Source organism: Marmota flaviventris, chromosome 1, assembly GCF_047511675.1.
Source record: "Marmota flaviventris isolate mMarFla1 chromosome 1, mMarFla1.hap1, whole genome shotgun sequence".
Lineage (NCBI taxonomy): Eukaryota > Metazoa > Chordata > Mammalia > Rodentia > Sciuridae > Marmota > Marmota flaviventris.
The window spans coordinates 89,387,159-89,407,766 of NC_092498.1; the positions used below are offsets into that span (position 1 = coordinate 89,387,159).

At 45.1% G+C, this 20,608-nt stretch overlaps 1 protein-coding gene across 3 annotated transcripts in view; it reads left to right on the plus strand.

Moving 5' to 3' along the window:
- Positions 1–20,608, plus strand: part of Mindy4 (MINDY lysine 48 deubiquitinase 4) — a 110,096-nt gene that overhangs the window by 10,378 nt on the left and 79,110 nt on the right. For all 3 annotated transcript variants that reach the window (XM_027939717.2, XM_071608324.1, XM_071608316.1), the window contains 3 exons: positions 916–1,151; positions 4,654–4,900; positions 9,996–10,423. In XM_027939717.2, the coding sequence (XP_027795518.2) occupies positions 916–1,151; positions 4,654–4,900; positions 9,996–10,423 (911 nt within the window). The remainder of the gene's footprint in view (positions 1–915; positions 1,152–4,653; positions 4,901–9,995; positions 10,424–20,608) is intronic.

The following is a 20,608-nucleotide window of genomic DNA, read 5'->3' on the forward strand; positions in this document are numbered from 1 at the left end:
TATATGAACATAGGAAAGTTATGTCCAATTCATGCTACTGTCTTTCTAATTCCCATCTCCCTCCCCTTCGCCTACTCCCCCCTGTCCAATCTGGTGAACTTCCACTCCTCCCTCTCCCCACCTATTGTGAGTCAGCATCCGCATATCAGAGAGAACATTTGGCCTTTTTTTGGGGCGGGGAGATTGGCTTATTTCACTTAGCATGATAGTCTCCAGTTCCATCCATTTACCAACAAATGCCATTATTTCATTCTTCTTTATGGCTGAGTAATATTCCATAGTGTATGTGTATCACATTTTCTTTATCCATTCATCTGTTGAAGGTCATCTAGGTTGATTCTATAGCTTAGATACTGTGAATTGAGCTTCTATATACATTGATGTGACCTTGACACTGTAGTACACTAATTTTAAACCTTTTGGGTACATGCCGAGGAGTGGGATAACTGGATCTAATGGTGGTTCCATTCCAAGTTTTCTGAGGAATCACTGCTTTCTAGAGTGGTTGCACCAATTTACAGCAATGTTTGAATGTACCATTTTCCCCACATCCTTGCCAACATTTATTGTTACTTATAAAAGAATATGTTTTTTATAAAGTTGTTCCTAGGAGAAAAATACTAAGAGATTTACTTGGGTAATCCTAGTATGATTGTTCATTGAATTGCCAGAGCCATGCATTGGATGTTAGTTTTTCTGGGATAGAAATGTTGTCTTCACCTTTGCATCCCTGCCCACCCTCGGTGGATGCCTGGCATATGTTATAGGCAGCCAGCTCATATTTTCTGAAAGTATATGTAAGCGAGTGAGAAGTTGATAAGCTTATTTCAAAGAACTGGAATAGCTACTTTCCCACCCTTCCTTCCCTGGAAGCTGTTCACATAATTAATGTTTCTTTTCCTCTCTCAACGATAGGCAAAAGAAAATCCTCTAAAAACAAACCTTGAACTCATGACCAGATATTTTCTGGATCACTCTGGAAAAACAGATAACAATTTAACTCAAGAAACCCCGATCCCTGCACTCTCAGTTCCAAAGAAAATTAACAAATTGCCGTTGAGATGCTCAGAGACCAAGCTGGTAAATATATATGACCTTTCAGATGAAGACACAGGATGGAGAACATCAATGACAGAAACAGGCAAAGCCAGGTATCTCTTCCCATTTACTCTGTGTATTAGTTTCCTATTGCTGCTATAACAAATCACTGTATACTTAGTGGGTGTATTGGTAAGGGTGGGCCCACAGCATATAGAGATACTCCCCAATTTGCAATGGAGTCACATTCTGATAAACCTGTTATAGTTTAAAAAAGTCCTATCAAAAATGCATTTAATTCACCAAACTTACAGGACATCATAACTTAGCAACACAGCACACTGTGGAGTGTTGGTTGCTTCCTCTTGTGATGGATTGTGAGGCTGACTGTGAATTGAGCCTTATTGCCACTGCCTACTATTGAGAGAGCATTGTACTGCACATTAGTAGCAAAGATCAAAATGCAAAAATTGAAGCATGGATTCTACTTAGTGTGTATCATTTTCACACCATTATGAAATTGAAAACTTATAAGTAGAAGTGTTATAGGCTGAAGACCATCTATCTATCCATCTATCTATTTATCTGTCTGTCTATCTATCTATTTCAAAATAGCTTTGTTTTAAGGAACTGGCTTATGCAATTGTGGCAAATTTATAATCTGCAGAACAGACTTGAAGGCTGGGAACTCAGATGAGGTTTCGTGTACAATCTTAGGAATTCCTTCTTTGGGAAACCTCAAATTCTGCTCTTCAAGTCTTCAATGGATAGAGCAAGGCCCGCCTACACCATTGAGAATGATCTGTTCTCCTCAAAGTCAAATGGTTAGGAATGTTAATTGCATTTACAAGCCACCTTCATAGCAACATCTACACATAGACGACTCAACACCTGGGCACCAGAGCCTAGCCAGATTGACATAAAATTCAACCACCCCAGTAGCATAAAGCCATGGGAATGTATTCCTTCACAGTTATAGGGGTCAGGAGTTCAAAGTCAGTCTCTCTGGGTGAAAGGCAGGGTGCCTGTGGGCCCAGCTCTCTTTGTAGGCTCTGAGGGAAATTCCATTGCTTGTCCTTTCTTAGCTTCTGGAGGTCACCTTCGTTCCTTGGCTCATGGGCCACCTGACAGCATGCCACTCAGACCTCTTGCACCATTACAGCCCCTGACTTTACCACTAACTTTGATTCTCCCATCTCCTTCCAAGAAGAACTCCAGCAATGACACTGGGACCACCAGCTAATCCAGGGGGATCTCCCTATCTCAAGATCCTTAACATAATCACTTTGCAGTGTATCTCCTGACAGGGTAAAAGGGCACACAGACACACACATACATATGCATATGGGCCCTTTCACCAGGTCAGGTGACAGATCAATGGATTCCAGAGATTGGGATGGGGACACCTTTGGAGTACACATTATTTGATTTCTCACACTCCATTTCAGATATCTCTGTGATGGGACCCTGCTGTTTTCTTCTAGAGGCCAAGAGTATGGATCACTTTGGGATGGAGAATACTTAAGCTTCACATTGCCTAACTGAAATTCTGTGATTGATTAGGTTCAGGGGCTTTCTTTGTTACACTAACTTACAACCCTCATACCCTGCATGCAGTCAGTTTGATTTTTCTTAAGCACAGAATATAGTATTCTAAAAGGCAATTAAACCCTGTAGACTTAGAGAGGATCTAAAAGATCAGGTCTCTTGGAACTCTTTTGTTTATTTATTCTAATTAGTTATACATGACAGCAGAATGCACTTCGATTCATAGCACACAAACGGAGCACAATTTTTCACTTCTGGTTGTACCCAAAGTAGAGTCACACCGTTCATGCCATCATACATGTACCTAGGGCAATGATCTCTTGGAACTCTTGAAGAAAGTGAATTGGCATTCTTGATGGAACCTATTTTCTTGAGAACAGTTACACTAATGTACAACCCTCATACCTTGCACGCAGTCACCGATAGTGGATTTAACACTACTACAACTGTCATATATGGCATGGGGTCACCAGTCATGATTTCACTTCCAGGAAATGGGTCTTTTGTTCTGATTGGCAGAAAAGCATTTCCTTTCCTAAGAAAAGCTGGATCTCCAGGCACGGGTGTTTGGCTGCTGAAGGGCAGGGACCATCAAAAACAATTCATTCAATGGTTCAGATGTGAAAGGTTGTGATGGTGGAATGAAGAAGGTGGCCTCTCCCTCAAAGGCATTTATTCAGCTGGGAAATTAAATATTTCTGGTACAGTAAATAAATAAATAGCAGCAAGAAAATGGATGGAAAGTAGTTGAAGCTCCTGAGTCCACCCAGGTACCCAACTCAACACCTGGGTGTTCCCCTTCATTCCTTCTTCTTGCCATTTTCTTTGAGCTCTGTCAGCAGGTCTTTGTCCCTGATAATGTTAGTTGCTTTGCCCCTTCCCTGCCCAATTGCAAGTGTCTCACTTCACATTTCCCATCCCCTTTCCCTGCATAACTCCTGTGGGCTCTGCCTTGGCCTCTAGGCCTCTGGTCATCTTCTCCTTGAACTGAGATTGTGAGAGCGTTTTCCATAAAACAAGTGTGGCCAGGCCACTCCCCACAGCTTCCAGGAGAAAACCCCATCTCCTTTGGATAGTTTGCAAAACCCTACCCATGACCAGCCCCATGGCTCATCTGAGCACATCCCACAAGCTGGGGCCTGGGGCTCTCTCTTGGGGGTCTCCTGTTTACTCAATCCCTTGACTCAGGGCTACCCTTCCCTGAAAGCCCTTTTGCATTTCACCAGGTGGGTTCCAGTCCCTTCCTCTGCTTGCTATGCCCCAGTCACAGCATGCACGACTGTGGCTGTCATGTGTGACCCAGGGCTTGGCGTAGAGTGGGTGTCAGTACCCACCCAAGCCAGTATGGTAAATAGGCGAGCCTACCAGGAGAGCACTGGCTTTGGAGCCCTCCTGGGTGAGGTTCCTCTTCACCTGGGTTTCTTGCTTTGTCTTAGTCTTTCTTGCTTGCTTTGTTCTTTCTCACTCCTTGTTTGCTCTCACTGTCACCTTCTTTTGTTTCTCTCTCTCTCTCTCTCTCTCTTGCCCTCTGATTCTCTTTCTCTCTCTCTAACATATGCACATACACACACACACACACACACACACATACACACACACACAGACATATACTATGTACACACATACATGTTCCCTCTCTCTCTCAAGATAAGAAGCCACAGGCACTCCTGCCCAACCTTCCCTTAACAGTTGGGGAATGCCAAGTTCACCACGAGCTTTCTCCACCCCCTCAGAGGACTACAGTGGGGCTGTATCCCAGGGCTCTGGTTTCCCTGTATCACACAGGTCCAGAAGACCAAGGATGTTCTTTTGTTGTAAGGCCTGGAGGGTTCCTATTATGGATCATCATCTCTGGCTTTATTTGTTTGATTGCTGGTCTTATTTTGTAAGCTGAACTTGCCCTGATACCAAAAAGTATTTCCTATTCTTGACCTTTCATGAGAAGGCTCGGGATCAGCCCCTATTTATGCGCGGGCTTGCTCCGAGTGACTGCTGACTGTGGGCTTTCTTGTTGTTAATGGTTCCTCCTGGGGCATCTGTATTAGTGGAAATATTCCTTTTCTGCAGACATGACAATCTTGACGGGGATGTCCTTGGTCATCTTGTATCATCCAAAAGGCCCCACCACAAAAGCAAGCCCGTGCACTTGGTTGCAGGTGAAAGCCCCGCTTTGGTGTCTGCGTGGGAGAGGATGGACAAGCTTCACTCTTCAGAGTCTTCCGTGGACATGAAGAGGACAGGAGAGAAGACGAGGCCAAAGTCGGGTCTGATCGTCCGAGGCATGATGGCTGGGCCCGTGGCCAGTTCCGCACAGGTGGGGCTGCTGCTTTTTCTCCTGTTGTTAGAATGGGGAGCGAGAACTGGGCCGGAGGCGCTGCCTGGGCTTATCAGGGCAGCCCCAGGACAGCCCAAGAAGGGGGAATCTGTGCGCAGGGTAGGAAGATCATCTGCTTCTGTTCTCTCCCTGCCTCTATGGTCAATGACCCGTGGGTCCTTGGACAGGCTTCATCTCCTTCCCATCCCTCAGTTTACCCCTCTTGTAATGAGTAGGACACCTACTATTTCTTTACAGAATAAAAACACACAATCTCATTTCCATCTTTGGAATCCAGGAGAAGGGGACCTCCCCACCTCCAAAGAATATCTTCTTTAAAAAGATGATAGCTCAAAGGGAGTACACACCCCAGTCCTTACACTCTCAGTTGTTCTGATTTTATTTTTTCTCTTTCAAAAAAGTTGCATTATTATATTTTAATCTCCTTGGAGGAAGGACTGTGTTATGTTCTCATTAGACAGGGAGATGACACTGAATGAGAGCACTCATGTAAGAGGAATTTGAAAAACATTAAGTAGCAGAAAAGCAAAGCAACATCAAACAGCGGACTCCAGGGGCAGCATCAGTCGTGTCCGGGAACCGGAGCAGACTGAAAGAGCACCCGTGGCCTGTGCCCTGCCCGATCATTCACCTGTGTGTGTGAATGTGGCTGGACATGCTGGCTCTATTCTTTTAACCCATTTAGGGTGAGGACAGAAAGAAGCAGGTCCTTTCCCTGCCCCTGCCTGGGTCCTGTGGGATCTTTCATCAAGGCTTTTATTTCTCTTGTCAGGGAGGTGTCCGAGGCCCCCTCGGGCTCTGGGATCATGCATCTTGGTGTCCAGATCAAGGGAAAGAGTCTGCTCCCCTCTGTGGGGTTCAGGCCACACCTTGATGTGCCATCCTAGGTGACTTGTTAAAGAGAAAGAGTCATAAACTGCTCTGTGTCCAGAATGAAGGGGCTAGGAAGGTGAAGAGTTTGGAGAAAACTCTAAGATGGAGATATTTAATCTCAAAGTCTCACTGGCAGAATGGAAGAGATTTCTTCAAATATAGGAATAGCCTCCTGCTTAGACCCAGGATGGCAAATATGTGGCTTTTGGACTAAGTCTCTGTGGTGCTGTGCCTGCAGCAGACATTATCAGTTGACCTCAGTTCTCTCTTTCTCTTTCTCTCTCTAATCGACCATGAACGAGACTTTAGGATCTCCTTGGTATCGGAGGTAGTGGCTCTCATCAGATGGATTGGAATGGCATCTTTGATGAGACTTATTATCCATCTTGGGTTTAGTCCATAAGCCTCCTGAGATCAGGGAATGCCATCACAGGTATGTGGAACCCCAGGTGTGTGATGCTGGCCTTCGTGGAACTGAGTGGTGTAGACTTGCTTGGTGACTCCAGAGAACACAGTTGGCCCTGTGGATCTGAGGATCTCTATCTCGTTGGAGCCGCTCATCAGTGGACCAGGTTGTTTTGGAAGAGACTGGACTAGTCGTGTTAAGGGCAAGCTACTTAGTTCATGAGATAGGGACACGGAGATGGGGACTTGTCTGGTTGCAAGTTTAGACCACAGCATTAGTTCTGGGACTTTCCAGCCTCAGGATCTTTCCAGCCTCTTATGCTCTTAGAATTACTGAGGAACACAAGAGCTTTTTTTTTTTTTTTTTAATGTGGATTGTGTCTGTTGACACTTATTTTTATTAGAAAGGAAAACTGAGAAATTAAAAATGGTCACTTATGAAATCATTAAAACGACAGTAGTGAACATATTATATTTGACACAGTGTATTTTTTTAATGAAAAAGTGATATTTTCCAAAATGAAAAATTATTGAGATGAGTAACATTGTTTTACTTTTTTTTTTTTTTCCAAATCTCTTTAATGTCTGGCTTATAGAACATAATTCAAGCCTCATTTTTGCTTTTGTATCTGGTCTGTTGCAATGAAGTGTTTTAGTTGAAGAATATGAAGAAAATTTGGCTTCAGATAAACAGTTGGAAAAGGGAAAAGGTATTTTCATAGCTTTTTTTGAAAACTAAGATATTCTTCTTTGATACTACCCGAAAACTATACAGGCTTTAGTTTCTTTTCTTTTTTGGGAGGTACAGGAACAATTTACTACTGAGCTATATCCCTAGCCCAGTTTTAAAAACCTGGCCTTGAATTTGCCACCCTCCTGCCTAAGCCTCTAGAGTTGCTGGGATTGTAGGCATACACCACTGTGCCTGGAAAAACTGTAGATTCTTAATATGGAATCTTAAACCATATCAATAAACTTTTTATTCTTTATCAATTTCCATTGATCTGTCTTGCACTTTGAATCTTTTGTCCCTGCATGATTTAATAATGTGATGCATTAGTCATTTGGAAAACATTACTGAGTTATACAGATCTTCCAATCATGGACACTTTTAATTATATAAAAAAAAATTGCATGAGAAGAGTTTTTAAGTACTCTGAAGCCCTCATGCTCACAGTGGCAGATACAAGTTTTCCAAAATCCCAGTTTTTACCTGGCAGCTAATATTTTATCACTGACAACAATGTACCATTTGTTTGCCTTGATGTGACAGGCTCAGTTTTTTTTTTCAAGAAATGCCTGCCAAATACCCAAATATGAATCACTAGTCTGTCAGTGATTCCATGAAAATCAGCGAGTTTGCTCACACTTTAGAAAGCTGCCCAAGCGCTGACCACCATCCTTCACACTTTAGCAGAATGTGTAGGCATAGTTCCTATTTGGTCATACAGAAGATGGAAAAGGTGTGTGCTGCTCTGTCTAGACTGAATAAAGTCAACAATATTTAGGTTTCACCATGGATATTCTTAAGTGAAATTTGCATTGTGTTTATTCACTTTTATTGCAAGCAGATGGTGATGGAGAATACCTTGAACACCAGTGAAATTTGATGTCGCTGCCTTGATTCATGCTCAGGGCCAACAGTTTCCCTTACTATTGCTTTGTGTGTAAAGTCAACACCCTAAAAAGGCCCAAACATTACTGTCTCAGTCAGTTTTCTATTGCTCTAGCAAAATACATGATGCCGGTTAATCTATAGAGAAAAGAGATCTGTCTAATCAGCTCACAGTTTTGGAGGCTGGGAGTCCAAGGTGGGGAGGGCCTATCTGCTTGGGCCTTCTGGCTGCATCACGACATGGCAAGTGGCATTGTGACAGGACCACATGTGAGAGAGGCTTCAATCATGGAAGAGGGATTCAGAGGAGGTGCCAGGCTCCCTTATGACAATTAATTCTTGCAGGAATTAATCCCAGTTCCATGAGACAAGGGTGTCCATCTCTTACAAGGGTGGTGTCCCTGTGACCTCATTACCTTTTGCTGGGCTCCGCCTGTTAAAGGTCCGACCACCTCAATACTGCCACACTGGGGACCAAGCTTGCAGCCCATGAACCCGTGGGGGGCACACTGAAACCACAGACAAATCACAGTAATTAGTATGCAGGGGTCGGTAGATCCCACTTTGAGGACCAATGGACCAGGTGGTCACCAAGATCCTGTCCCACCACCACATTCCAGCCAGTCAGTGTTGTGCAGTTGAGATGCTCTTGTAACTGTGAGGCGAGGGAGGTGGCTGGACTCACCTTACCACATGGTGTTTCTGCAAACTTCTCCTTTTAGTAATTGTTTTGGAAGGTGAGGTTTTCTCCTGGGGCTTCTGAATCCTGTGAAGGACATGGAAGGATAGGTTTCCAGATTTCCTGGAAGGAAGGTGTTTTGTGTTTTGGCCATATTTATTGGTTGCTCAAGAGAAAGAAGCCCAAGCATGCCAGGCATTTTATCATTTTTTTACTCCTACATCAGCTCTGCACTGAGGGATAAAATAAAAGGCCAGAAAGTTTGAGTCTCATTGGGAATGGTGACTAATGTCTCGCTCTGTGCAGGGAAGGATGCCCTGGGCAGCTTTTGGAGCAGGTTTATAGTGTCTGGTAATTTCCACTAGGTCAGAATGTGACAGAATTAGCTCTCCTTATTCCAGCCCAGGCTACCATTTGGCCCTGAATCATTTCTGGATGTGCCGAGAAGTCCTAAAATCAAAATCAAGGAAAAGTCTCGTAGGTTTGTATTTGTCTCTCCCCACCTAATGGATCATGACAGGAGTTCCCATTTCCTTAGTTAATCATCAATAGGGAAGCAAGGACATTTCAGTGGACTCCTTTGGAATTTCTTCATTTTAAAAATTAAGTGCACCTTGAATGCTTGTGAGGCACTGGCGACTGAGCTGAGAGCTCTGTGGACGCCAGAGAGGAGTGAAGAATGGCCTCTGCCACTCCTGATCTACTGTTAGGGGTTGTTGACACCAGATGGAAATGGGGAGGGGGGCAAAAGAGGGGGCACTCCTGTGGACTGCTATAGTACAAACCAGAGCCTCATTTAATCCGCACCATGAAATTTCACAGGAGGTAAGTACTGCTGGCCGAACATCCCTCACCCAAACTTGTGGGCCTGCTGGGTCTTGAGATCTCGAGTGCTTCTTTGATTTCAGTAAGGAAGCTCAGTGCCTGGATCACAGCCATGTAACGCCCGTGGTAGCGGGATTTGCATTAGTGTCCCATAAGCAAGTACACAAGGCTTTCCGTGGCTAAGCATTCAAGTCACACTTAAAAAGACTAGAAGAAACCTCACTACCGTTGAAAAGCATCTGCCACGGGAATCCAACAGGAACTTTCATTTTCTGAGGCTTTAGGATTTAGAAATGGCAGGTGATGTACCCTGGACTGGTTGTATTACATGTGAGGACGTGAGGGACAGAGAAGTCCAATAACTGTCACAGGTGATCCAGCTGGTAGGTGGGGATGCAGGAATTAGAAACTAGAGTGGCAGCTTTCCCTGTCCGCCCACCCGCTGTCCATCAGGGGTATGAAGGAGGCCCGGGTGCTCTGGGTTTGTGCAGGTGGGGTGTGTTAGCCTGAGGATCAGGGCAGGAGTGGGGGCCAAAAGATAGGCAGGATTTTAGGGAAAAGAGTTGGTGACGGGGACAGACATTCCTGGGAGAGGGACCATTATGGGCCAGTGGATGAAGTATTTTTCCAACTCCCTTGGAAGGGGACCCTCAGTGCCTCTATCCTTCCCATCCCAGGATCCTTTACGAAAGCGCTCTCTGAGGAGGTCCCCAGCCCCCAGCAGCAAGACCCACGCCCAGGAGGAGGAGAGTGAGAAGGTGCCTGAGCTCTCCACCCATACCCCAGCCTGTGCAGCCTCACAGAACAACTCAGCCTCCAGCAGAGGCTCAGTCTCCAGGAGCCCCCAGGGCCCGCCCAGTGAGCCATCTATGGAAAACTGCAAGGCCACTCCCAGCAGCCCTCCCCAGACTCCCCGCGCTGGACTGTCCCACTGGGACAAGACCAGACCAAGAGGTCTTTCAGAGGACAGCCCAGCAGAGAATGGTCCCATCGAGGAGGAGAAATCGCCCATGAAGTTGTACCTGCCTGGTGGGTTTTCCAGGGTGACCCAGGAGAGGCTGGAAAGAGCATTCAAGCGGCAGAGCAGCCAGCCCCCGCTTCTCAGGTGAGCACACCTTGCAAAAAGGTGGCGCCTTTTCAAAAAGAAGTGCCATATCTCACGTGTCATCCAGCTCCTGATGGCTTCCAGGAGCCCTTCTTTTTTTTAATTTCTATTTTTTGGGTATCAGGGGTTGAACTCAGGGGTACTCGATCACTGAGCCACATCCCCAACCCTATAGTGTATTTTATTTAGATACAGGGTCTCACTGAGTTGCTTTGCGCTCAGTTTTGCTGAGGCTGTCTTTGATCCTCCTGCCTCAGCCTCCTGAGCTGCTGGGATTACAGGCATGGGCCACCATTCCCAGTTCCAGGGGTCCTTCCTATCCTAGCCAGTCTATGGAGTAGGCAGGGCAGGGTTGATTACAGTCAACCAGGAAAGGAATGGAGCCCAGAGGTTGCACATCTGGGAAGCCTCAGGGCAGGGTGGTCTCCCTGGTCCTTCTCACCTCTTCCCAGAGGTGAAGAGCCTTCAGCAGATGGTCCCCAAACGAGTAGTGACACAGACTGCTGCCTAAGATGAGAGAGATGGCCTGTGTTTCTAGATACAGCCACAAATTATATCCAATCAAGCTCCTTTCAGGCATTATTTCTATTGCTTTTACCCTATTCTTTTTGTTTTTTTCACAACAGGTTTGGATAATTCCTACACTGATTTTTAATGTTAAACCAAACTTACACTCATGGAATAAACCCCACTTGGATATGATGATCTCTTCCTTTATCATTGGGTTTGATTTATTAATAAGCTGTGTAGAGTTTTTGTGCACAAGTTCAGGAATAAAACTGGCTGACAGGTTTCTCCTCTTGCAACAGCCTCCTGGGATTCTGGCACCTAGGTTATGTGATCAGTGGTCGCTGCTTTTCTGTTCTCTTGGGGCTGGGGCCGTTGCTCAGTGGTAGAGTGCTCGCCTGATATGGATCTTTAATAACTCATTCTCAACTTTCTTCTTTTTGTTGAGAGCCACAGCCAAAGGGGCCCCAGCAAACTTCCAGCTGCCGGCTGATGATTGGCTCACAGCGGCCCCAGCAACATCTAGCTGATTGGCTCCTCTGCAGTGATGCTCATTGGACTGTTTCCCTGCCCTTTCAGACCACGGAGCTGCTCATTGGGGGACTTTTTTGGCTCCGCCCATGTGACCCAGCCAATCGGCCTCAAGAGCAGGAGGATTGTGGGAGGGGGAGAGAAGCTTGTGTGGGAGAGAGAGGCTTGTGGAAAGCCGGTGGTGGCAGTTGAGGCTGTGAGGGTTTTTCCTGAGAGGCTGTTTTGTTTGGCGTGTGGTTCTAAAAATAAAATTAGTTTCTTTTGACAAGTGGCTCCTGATTGTGCCCAGCCAGACTGCGGCACTTTTGTAATATGTTTTAAGACTGCATTCCTCTATATAATGCTTTGTCCATAGCCCACAAGTTAATATGTTATATGTTCATATAATTTAGCTAAAATATGTCCTCATTCCCCTTGTGATTTCTTCTTTGACTCAGAGATTATTTATACATGTATTGAATAATTCTAATCATTAGGGGATATTTTTCTGGTTATCTTTTTTTTGTTTGTTTCTAGCTTGTTTCTACTCTGGAGATATAAATGTATTTTTTAACCATTTCAGTTTTTGGATATATCTGTTGAGATTTCCTTGTAGAATAGTCTATATTTAAATCTTATTTCATAAGCAGCATATACTTAAATTTTTAATCTGGTGTGATTTTTAAAAATTTTAATTGGAATAGTTATTATATTTACATTTTTCTTTTGCTTAAAAACTCTCTTTAGTGTTACATTTTTTTGACCTAGTTTTTGTTTGGAAGTGTTTTTGTTTTACCTTTACTTTTGAAGGTAGTTTTAATGGGTATAGAATTCTAGATGGATGTTTTGGTTGTTGTTGTTAACACTTTATGTCACTCCATTGTTTTAGACCTTCACCATCAAGGTTGGTAAATCAGTTCAGTTTTATTGCTCTCCTTGAGGTAATGTGACCTCTGACTATTGCCCTATCTCCAGTTTTTTCTAAAACTTTTTCTTTTACTTTGATTTTCAGTGGTTTGACAGTGATGTGGTTTTCTTTGATGTTTCTACTTGGGATAGATAGAGCTCCCTGAAGTTGTGAGTTGATATTTTACATCAGTTTTTTGAAAAAGTATTGTCTATTATCATTTTATTTTTTAAATTTTTTTGTTTCTTTGTTTTTTTTAAATCTTTTTAAATTTTTTATTTATTTTTTATTATCATTGTAAATACTGTTTTTATTTCATCCTCTCTCTTTTCTCCTGGGACTTTAGTCAAAACATATAATAGATCTTTTTACTGTGTTTATGCTCTATAACTTTTAAATATTCTTTTCTTTTTTTTTCTTCCTTTCTGTACTTCTGTCTGGGTATTTCTCTTACTCTACTTTACAGTTCATGTTTCTTCTCTTCTATGATGTCTAATATGCTGTTAAACTTATCAAATACATTTTCAGTTATTTTATTTTTCTATTCTTGAATTTTTATTTTTAAAAAAAGATTTCAGTCCTTTGTAAAATTCTCTTCATCTCCTTTATTTTATGGAGCATATTTTTTATCTTAAAACCTCAGTTACCTAGTAACTCTGATATCTGGATCAGCTCTAAGTCTGCTGTAATGGTTGACTTTTCTTTTGCACTACGATAATTTTGTCCTATTCTTTTGAGTTTCTCATCATTTTGATTGAATTCCAAATGTTGCTTATGTGTAATTAATTTAATATATTAAATCCCCTTCCTCAAAGTGGATTTAATTTCCTTTTGGTAGGTAGTAATCTCTTGCTCATCTTAAAACATCTCTCATTTTGTCGTTTGTCTATAACTTTGTCCGTCATGTCATTTACTGAACAGAAATCTTTAACTTTGACATAACCAATTTCTCATTTGGCACTTGATTTATATTTTTAAAGTTTACTTTATGAAGTTCTTTCTAGAAGTTAGATTTCAGTGATATTCTCCTGTTTCCTTTTTCTATTAACCTTGCAGTTCCAGCCTTCACGTTTATATATTTAATCCTTTATCTGCTGGGATGAAAAGATTCTTCTATTTTTTTTTCTCAAGTGAGACAGTTTCTCAGCACCTTTCCCATGGATCGTGAGGCTCCTTCTGACTTCATTGAGCTCTGTGTCTGAGCCTCCTAGTTTGTTTCATGGTCTTCTTGTCTTCTTCCTCTGCCCTCCTTTCTGAGCCACATGCCCCCACTTTTGATTGCCTGGCCTTGTGGTTATAGCTAGGTATCTTGGTGGGGCCAGTCCTGCTCCTCCTGTTCTTCGAGGGTTGGCGTAGCTACATCAGGTTCTGATTCTTTCCACAGGCCTTTTTCTGTTTCAGTTGGCCCAACGCAACAAGCTTGTTCTGACTAGAGGGAGAATCTGCTGGATCCCTTGCTGGGAAGGCCCTGCTCCCAACCATCTCACCACCATCCCTTTCTTGTCTGTACTCAGAGTGGTTTTCTTTGAATGTCTTGGCCTCCATCCTGTTTGACGGTTTTCATGTCACCTGTCATTACTGGAGAGTCTTCTTCTGTTTGTGACCTCCATGAATGGCTACAGGAGTCAGGAAAGCAGGGAACTTTTTATTCCCTGCACTTAGACCCGTGCCACAGTGATGCTCAGTCTGACCTTGACCAATACCACCACTGTGACCCCTGACCATAGACAGAGCAGCAAGACCAGGAAACTTCAATAGTGGCCTATTTTGGACAAAACACTGTCTTTTAGGTAAATTTATTCGTTTAATTCTTATAAATTAGTTCCATGTAGGAAATGCCATTATAACCTCCATTCTACAGAAGAGGAAATTCATTCAGAGAAGTGACTTTATTTGCCCCAGTTTATTTACACATCTAGGAAGAGACAGGGAAGGCATTTGAAACTAGGAAACTGGCTCCGGAGTCTGGGGAATACATGAATTAATGGTGCCACCTCTCTCCATGTGTAAAAATCCTCTGCACAGCCTTCAAATGGTGATCGGCTTCTGCTTGAACGCCCTAAAGACGAGGAACTCACTGCTTCTATGGCACCTTTGCGTGATTCTAACTATTAAAAAGTCTTCTTCAAGTTGGGCGCAGTGGCTCATGCCTGTAATATCAGTGACTCCGGAGGCTGAGGCAGGAGGATCACGAGTTCAAGCCAACCAAAACAACTTAGTGAGGCCCTAAGGAACTTAGTGAGACTGTTTCAAAATAAAATATAAAAAGGGCTGGGGATGAGGCTGAGTAGTTAAGCACCCCCTGGTTTCAATCCTGGTACCAAAAAAAAGGGCTACTTTACACTGAGTTAAAATCTTCTTGCCTCTGATCTCACTCAAAGAAGCTTGTTTTGCCTTTCAATGCCAGAACATGTTTACTCGGGAAAAGGGAAAAAACATCTTAAACCAAACAGGTGGGGGTGCATTCTCAGTCTGCAGCCATTGCATCAGGTGAGGAGCTCGACTGACCATTGCATCAGGAGGCCTGGGGCTTTAGTCTTTACCTTGTCTGCACTTGTCCCCACACTCTAGTTGACACTGGTTTGATCATTTTCTTTCTGAGTGTCAGTGTCTCTGGCTGTAAAATCTGGTCAGTGGTAGATGATTTCCAAGCACACTTTCAGCTCACACATCTTGCTGGCCTGAGATTCTACTTCCAGAGTTATTCTGTACCCTCTGTATGAATCAACACATATATTTCCTGAGTACCTTCTGTTTACAGGGCACTTAGGAGGTATGGCACAGGGGCTCTGGAGTCTGACAGCCTGGGCTGGCAAACCAGCCTGCTGTGACTTTGGACCAACTGTTTTTAAACCTTGAGAGATGGTATGAACTTTGCCTTCGAGGAAGAGGGTAGAGGTGAAAGTGCTTTTTGAGCAACTCTGCCAATCTCAGGTGAAGTATGACCAGGGATGTTTAACATGTTCAGTAGTGTTGACCTTAGTGCTGATCAATCAGCACTCATCTCTGTGACTTCTTTTCTTTTTAAAAACGTATTCTCTATTTGGTAGGCATCATGCTGAGCATGCATATATTTTATTTTCTCATTTGCTCTTTCTAATAATCCATTAAGATTATTATTGCTGTTGTTTTTATGGGGGGGGGTTGCATTAAATAGTTTATTTTCCTCCTCCCAGGTTCTAAGCAAATTAATGAAACAAAGGATCTAAGGAGATTGGGGCTAGATGTGGAATCTTTGCAATTGTTGAAGGCTAAGAGAGAGGAAGAGTAAGTTGTGACTGGCCCAGGGCAAGGCAGCCTTCTGTAGCTCATCACAGGCTTAGGGCCAGTCCCCTCCCATGGCTGCATGGTGGGAGGGCCAGCCTGGAAGAGGAGCTCACTCCTGAGAGGACAAAGGGCCAAGCCTAGCATGCTCCTTTATTTTAACTCAGTTCATCCATCAGATAAGTCATACTTCCTCTCTTAGGGTGGAGTTAATGAAGGGGAGGAAAATGACCAGGAGAGGTAGACCCATAAAGCTCTCTCCAAACTCCCAGAAATCTCTAGGAGTTGGCAATAATCCAACAATTATTCTATTTCACAGAAACAGGAAACTGAGGCAGAGAATTTAAGGAACCTGACAAGGTTCTGTCTGGGTGGAGGCAGATCTAAGGCTCACATTTTGGAGGGTAGAGTACAGAGCTCGCTCTCGTCCCTTACCCAGGCATCTTTTTGCAGAGCACAGACTATACCTACACCCTGCGCCCTTGATTTGAAACCAGGGCTCAAGCAATCCCACTTGCTCAACATCTGCACTCCCTGTCATCCCCAGCCCCACCCCATCAGTGTCCTTTAATCCCCTGCTGTTTATTTAATCCAATTTGGTAACCTGGGTCTGTCTGAGTCCTAGTGTGTAGTGGGTGGGGGAGCTCCGGCAGGTGAGACAGACACATGCATGTATACTACTTCTAAAGCACAAGAAAGTACCCCCGACTTACCATGGTTCCATTTGTGATTTTTTTTTTTACTTTATGATAGCACAAAAGCAATATGCATTCAGTAGAAGCTGTACTTAGAATTTTGACTATCTAGCTTTTCTGGGCTAACAATATGCAAGATCCTCTGACTCATGCTGGGTGGTTCTGGTGATCATGAGGGGAAACAGTTGGTGCTCTGCCATGCGCTGGGTTGCTGTCCTGTGATGCTCTGTAGTTTAGGTGGATGAAATGCATTTTTGACTTGCAATGTTTTCATTCCAGGATGGGTTTCCTGGATGTGCCCCGTCATAAGTCGAGGAGCCCCTGCACAGTGAGATGGCATTGGGACTGGCTCACACACACAGCACCTGCTCCATCTTGCTGCCCTGGGGAAGCTGAAGGGAAGGTAGCTACTTCCACCAGTCTGGGCCTTGCATCAGGCTCAGGACAGCCATGGAGGGCATACAGGGACAGAGGCGGGGGAGTGTGAGCCTTGTCCTGGAGGGAGGTTGCAGAGCTGATTGAGGACATGACCTGCTAAGATGTCAGGAGACATGACTATCTGTGAAGTTGGGCCTCCTGGCTCTCATTCATTAGGTCCGACACCAGGAACTGAAGGACCATTTTCTGGTTTGATTTTTGTTTCTCTTCTGTGTTCTTTGATATCAAGAGATGCTAGAAAATATGTCCCTTGGGCTCCCCACTCTTGGGGTTGTAGCTGTTTGGGGACATCTGTCTCTTGTCACTGGCTCATCAGGGTTGCCTTCTTGGGTTCCTCCCTCCACCTCTGAGAGCTGCAGGGGCTCTGCCCTGGTCTTAGAGGCCCCCTCACCCTTATCCTCTCTCTGCCTCTTATGGTCATGTGGTGTGGCGGGCAGGGGCCTTCCTCTACACATTTATGGATCTCGCTATCATTCAAACACCTGGCTTGGAGTAGCCCCTCAAGAAACCTTAGGTGTAGGACCTTGAGCACGGAGAGATGATTCTTTACATACAAGTCTGCAGAACCAGGTGTTCCTAGCCTGCTTGTTCCCAGTGGCACTGTGTGCTGGTAGAGGTTGTTTACAGGTGACCCCACTTATGTTTCTTGCAGTCCTCTTTTTTGACCTGCTGGCCTGTTATTGTTTGACAGTCCCTGAGTGTGAGTTCTGGACCTTCAGATGGCCAATGGACTCTGCCAGGATCAATTTGCTGCAGGCCAGCTCCAAATGTGTCATGCTGGGTGTCTGACAACTAGGATGGGGCTTCAGATAATGTTTGAAATTAGGTGCAGGCTGCAGGAGTTCCCGCCACTGGCTCTCTGCTCAACCTCCCACGTTCCAAAATTGAAAAGGCTTGTTGTCCTTCCTTGGGTCTCAACCTATGGGAGATGGTCTCTGCCGCAGAAGCCCAGGGTCAATGCCACTGGACAAACCTGAGCCCTCTCAAGTGGCTTATGCTAGGTGCCTTGGGACCCAGGGGTACCAAGATGTGATGGCTCAGGTGGGGACGCCGAGACTTGGAGAGGGGCATAGACCTCTCCTGGGTCACATGGGCCATTAGTTAGGAGAGGGGACCCAATGGCCTGACAGCATAGGCAGATATGGGGTGTGTTACTTTTCTATTGCTGGTGTTACAAACTGTCATAAACTTGAAGACAACACGCATCTGGTATCATACAGTTCTGGAGGGCAGAGGTCTGAGATGGGTCTTACTGGATTGTGGTCAAGGTATCGACAGCCCTGTATTCTTCCTGCAGGCTTGGGGTAGAATCCATTGGCTAACTCTCCTCAGGCTGCCATCCTCTGGATTGCCCCCTTCTGCTTCCCCCTTCCACTGCTCCGGACCCTTGAGATGACACTGGGCCTCCTGAGGAACCAGGCTACTCTCCCCATCTGGTCAGCTGACAGCAGCCTTGATTCCATCTGCAGCCTTATTATCTCTTTGCCATGCAGCCAAAGTGTTTAGGAATTCTGGGACTAGGATGGGGACATTTTTAGAGGAGGAGATTATTATTCTACCTACTACAGAGGGCAGCTGTTTCTTGCTGCATTAAAAACATTGTGTGTGTGTGTGTGTGCGCGCGCAGTTTTTAAAGTGTCCACCTTCTGTCCTCTGGGTCTTCCTTCCTAAGACTCCCAGAAGCATTTTTGTGGCTTGACCTTTTCCAGGGTTTTCTCTCTGACTGTATTAGCTAACTCTTTTTAAAAATTTGGGCCCTATGTGGGCCAGGAAGCAGAGAAACCTACAGTCACGAGTTCCTAGGGACAACAGGAGTGGGCAAGGGCAGCATTCTGGCTACCAGGCTGCCATGGTGGGTCCAGTGAGCTCAGGGTAGCTGTGAATTTTGTGAGTATTAATGCATGGATTTCATCTCAGGCAAAATTGGATATTTTCTCAGAATGCAGCTTTCAAGTCTGATAGAGTCCATGGAATGGAAGTTTAAGGTCATTGGACCCCCGCCCCCACCATTTTCAATTGAGTGCTGTAAAAAGCAGAATGGAATAGATGCTCCTTCAGGGTCTACTTAAATTCTTAACTTCCTAGGCAGTAGGGCTGGAGAGGCCCTGAGACTCTACGCCCTTCATTTGGTGGGTGGGGAATAGAGCTCCAGAGAGCGGAGGGGAAACCATTTGGGGCTTGGGCAGGTGCCGAAGGGCCTCCATGAGCTCTGCTTCCACTTTCCAGTTAATGCTTCAGCTTCTTGGACTCATTACAGCCTCCATCACAGCTGCCAACAGCCCATGTGTGGTGTCCTGTTCATGGAACAGCTCTCTTGGCTTTGGGTAGGCTTGCTTTCAGATCCTCAGTTCCTGAGGAAAAACAAATCAGGGAAGAGTGATAGGGAGCCCTGGGTGGGGCTGCTGCTTTATAAAGGGGCAACCAGGGAAAATTTTTCAGCAAAGGGGACACCTGAGAGGAGGAATCCAGAAGGAAGACAGGGAACAAGCCCTTGGATCCATGGGAGCAAAGGGGAGGAGGGGCCAGGGCTTGCAGGGCAGCAGGTTGCAGCAGGTGGCTTGTTTGCTGTTACCGGAGCAGAGGAGAGAGTGAGAGAGGGAGCAGGGTTCAGGGTCAAGGGCCTTGGAGGCTGGGAAGCTTTTGTAAAGGGTATGACCCCTGGGGCATACCCAGGGGTCACTGGAGGTCAAGTAAAGGCAGGCTGTTATGCAACCTGTGTTTCCATAGGATTCCTTTGGAATGGACTCCAAGAGGCAAGTGTGGAAGCAGGGAGACCCGTTAAAGAGGCCTCTGCCATAGTCCAGCAGAGAGCTGATGTGGCTGGAATCAGGGCAATGATAATCCAAGTGGTAAGACACGGACTAGGGTGTAGATTGGTATAGGGGATTGAACCCAGGGTGCTCTACCACTGGGCTGCATCCCCAGCCCTGTTTTAGTTTTTATTTTGAGACAGGATCTCACTAAATTGCCCAGGCTGGTCTTGAACTTGAGATCCTCCTGCCTCAGCTTCCTGAGCCTCTGGGATTACAGGTGTGTGCCACCATGCCTGGTTTAGGATGTTGCTTCTGTATCTACCCATCTCCCATCGGGATCTGCCCATGGATTAGATGTGCTGTGTTAAAGAGGAAGTAAAGATGACTCCACTTCATTTGTCTGAATAGCTATAGGAAGAAGGTTGCCTTTCCCTAGAAAGGTGAGAGATGGGGAGAAGCAGGTTTAGGCGGGGCTCATGGGCTACAACCTAGCCCACACCTCTGGTCCATCATGCTGCTTGCTATTGGTCCAGTGGTGTTTGTTGACTGGCCTCTGTTATTGAGGCCAGTGAGCAGAGAGCTGTCCCATGGTTCTCTATGCAGGCAGTATTGCTGCTGTTGTGTCAGGATGGTCCCCTTCTGGCCTTGGGGTCTTCTGATGCTGATCAGAGACTGTCTCTCACACAAGGGCTGTTACTAAGGCTCCAGGTAATTGGATTTCTACGGTTCTTCTCTCAGGACAAGAAAAGAAATCCCTGCCTTGCCTTGAAGTCAAACACTTATTTTCCCTGCCTGCTGACTGAATTCTTTCTTGATCAGGGTTCTGCATCTCTCTGGGCCCCTGGGCACCTGTCTGTACATGAAACATTGGGTGCACTGCTCTACAGCTCCTTCATCTTGTACATCCCTTACTCTACCTTCTACACATGAACTTGGGCATACCTAGGCTAAACTTCTGACTTCCCTGTGACCCAAGCATCATGATCTTATCAGCCGACCTCTGAGGCCCATCTTGCTGAAAGATGAGCATATACACCAGGCATGGTGACTTTGGAGTCCCTCCTAGACTGTGGGTGCCTCTGAGCTCCTATAGGTGCATAGTAAAAATGCT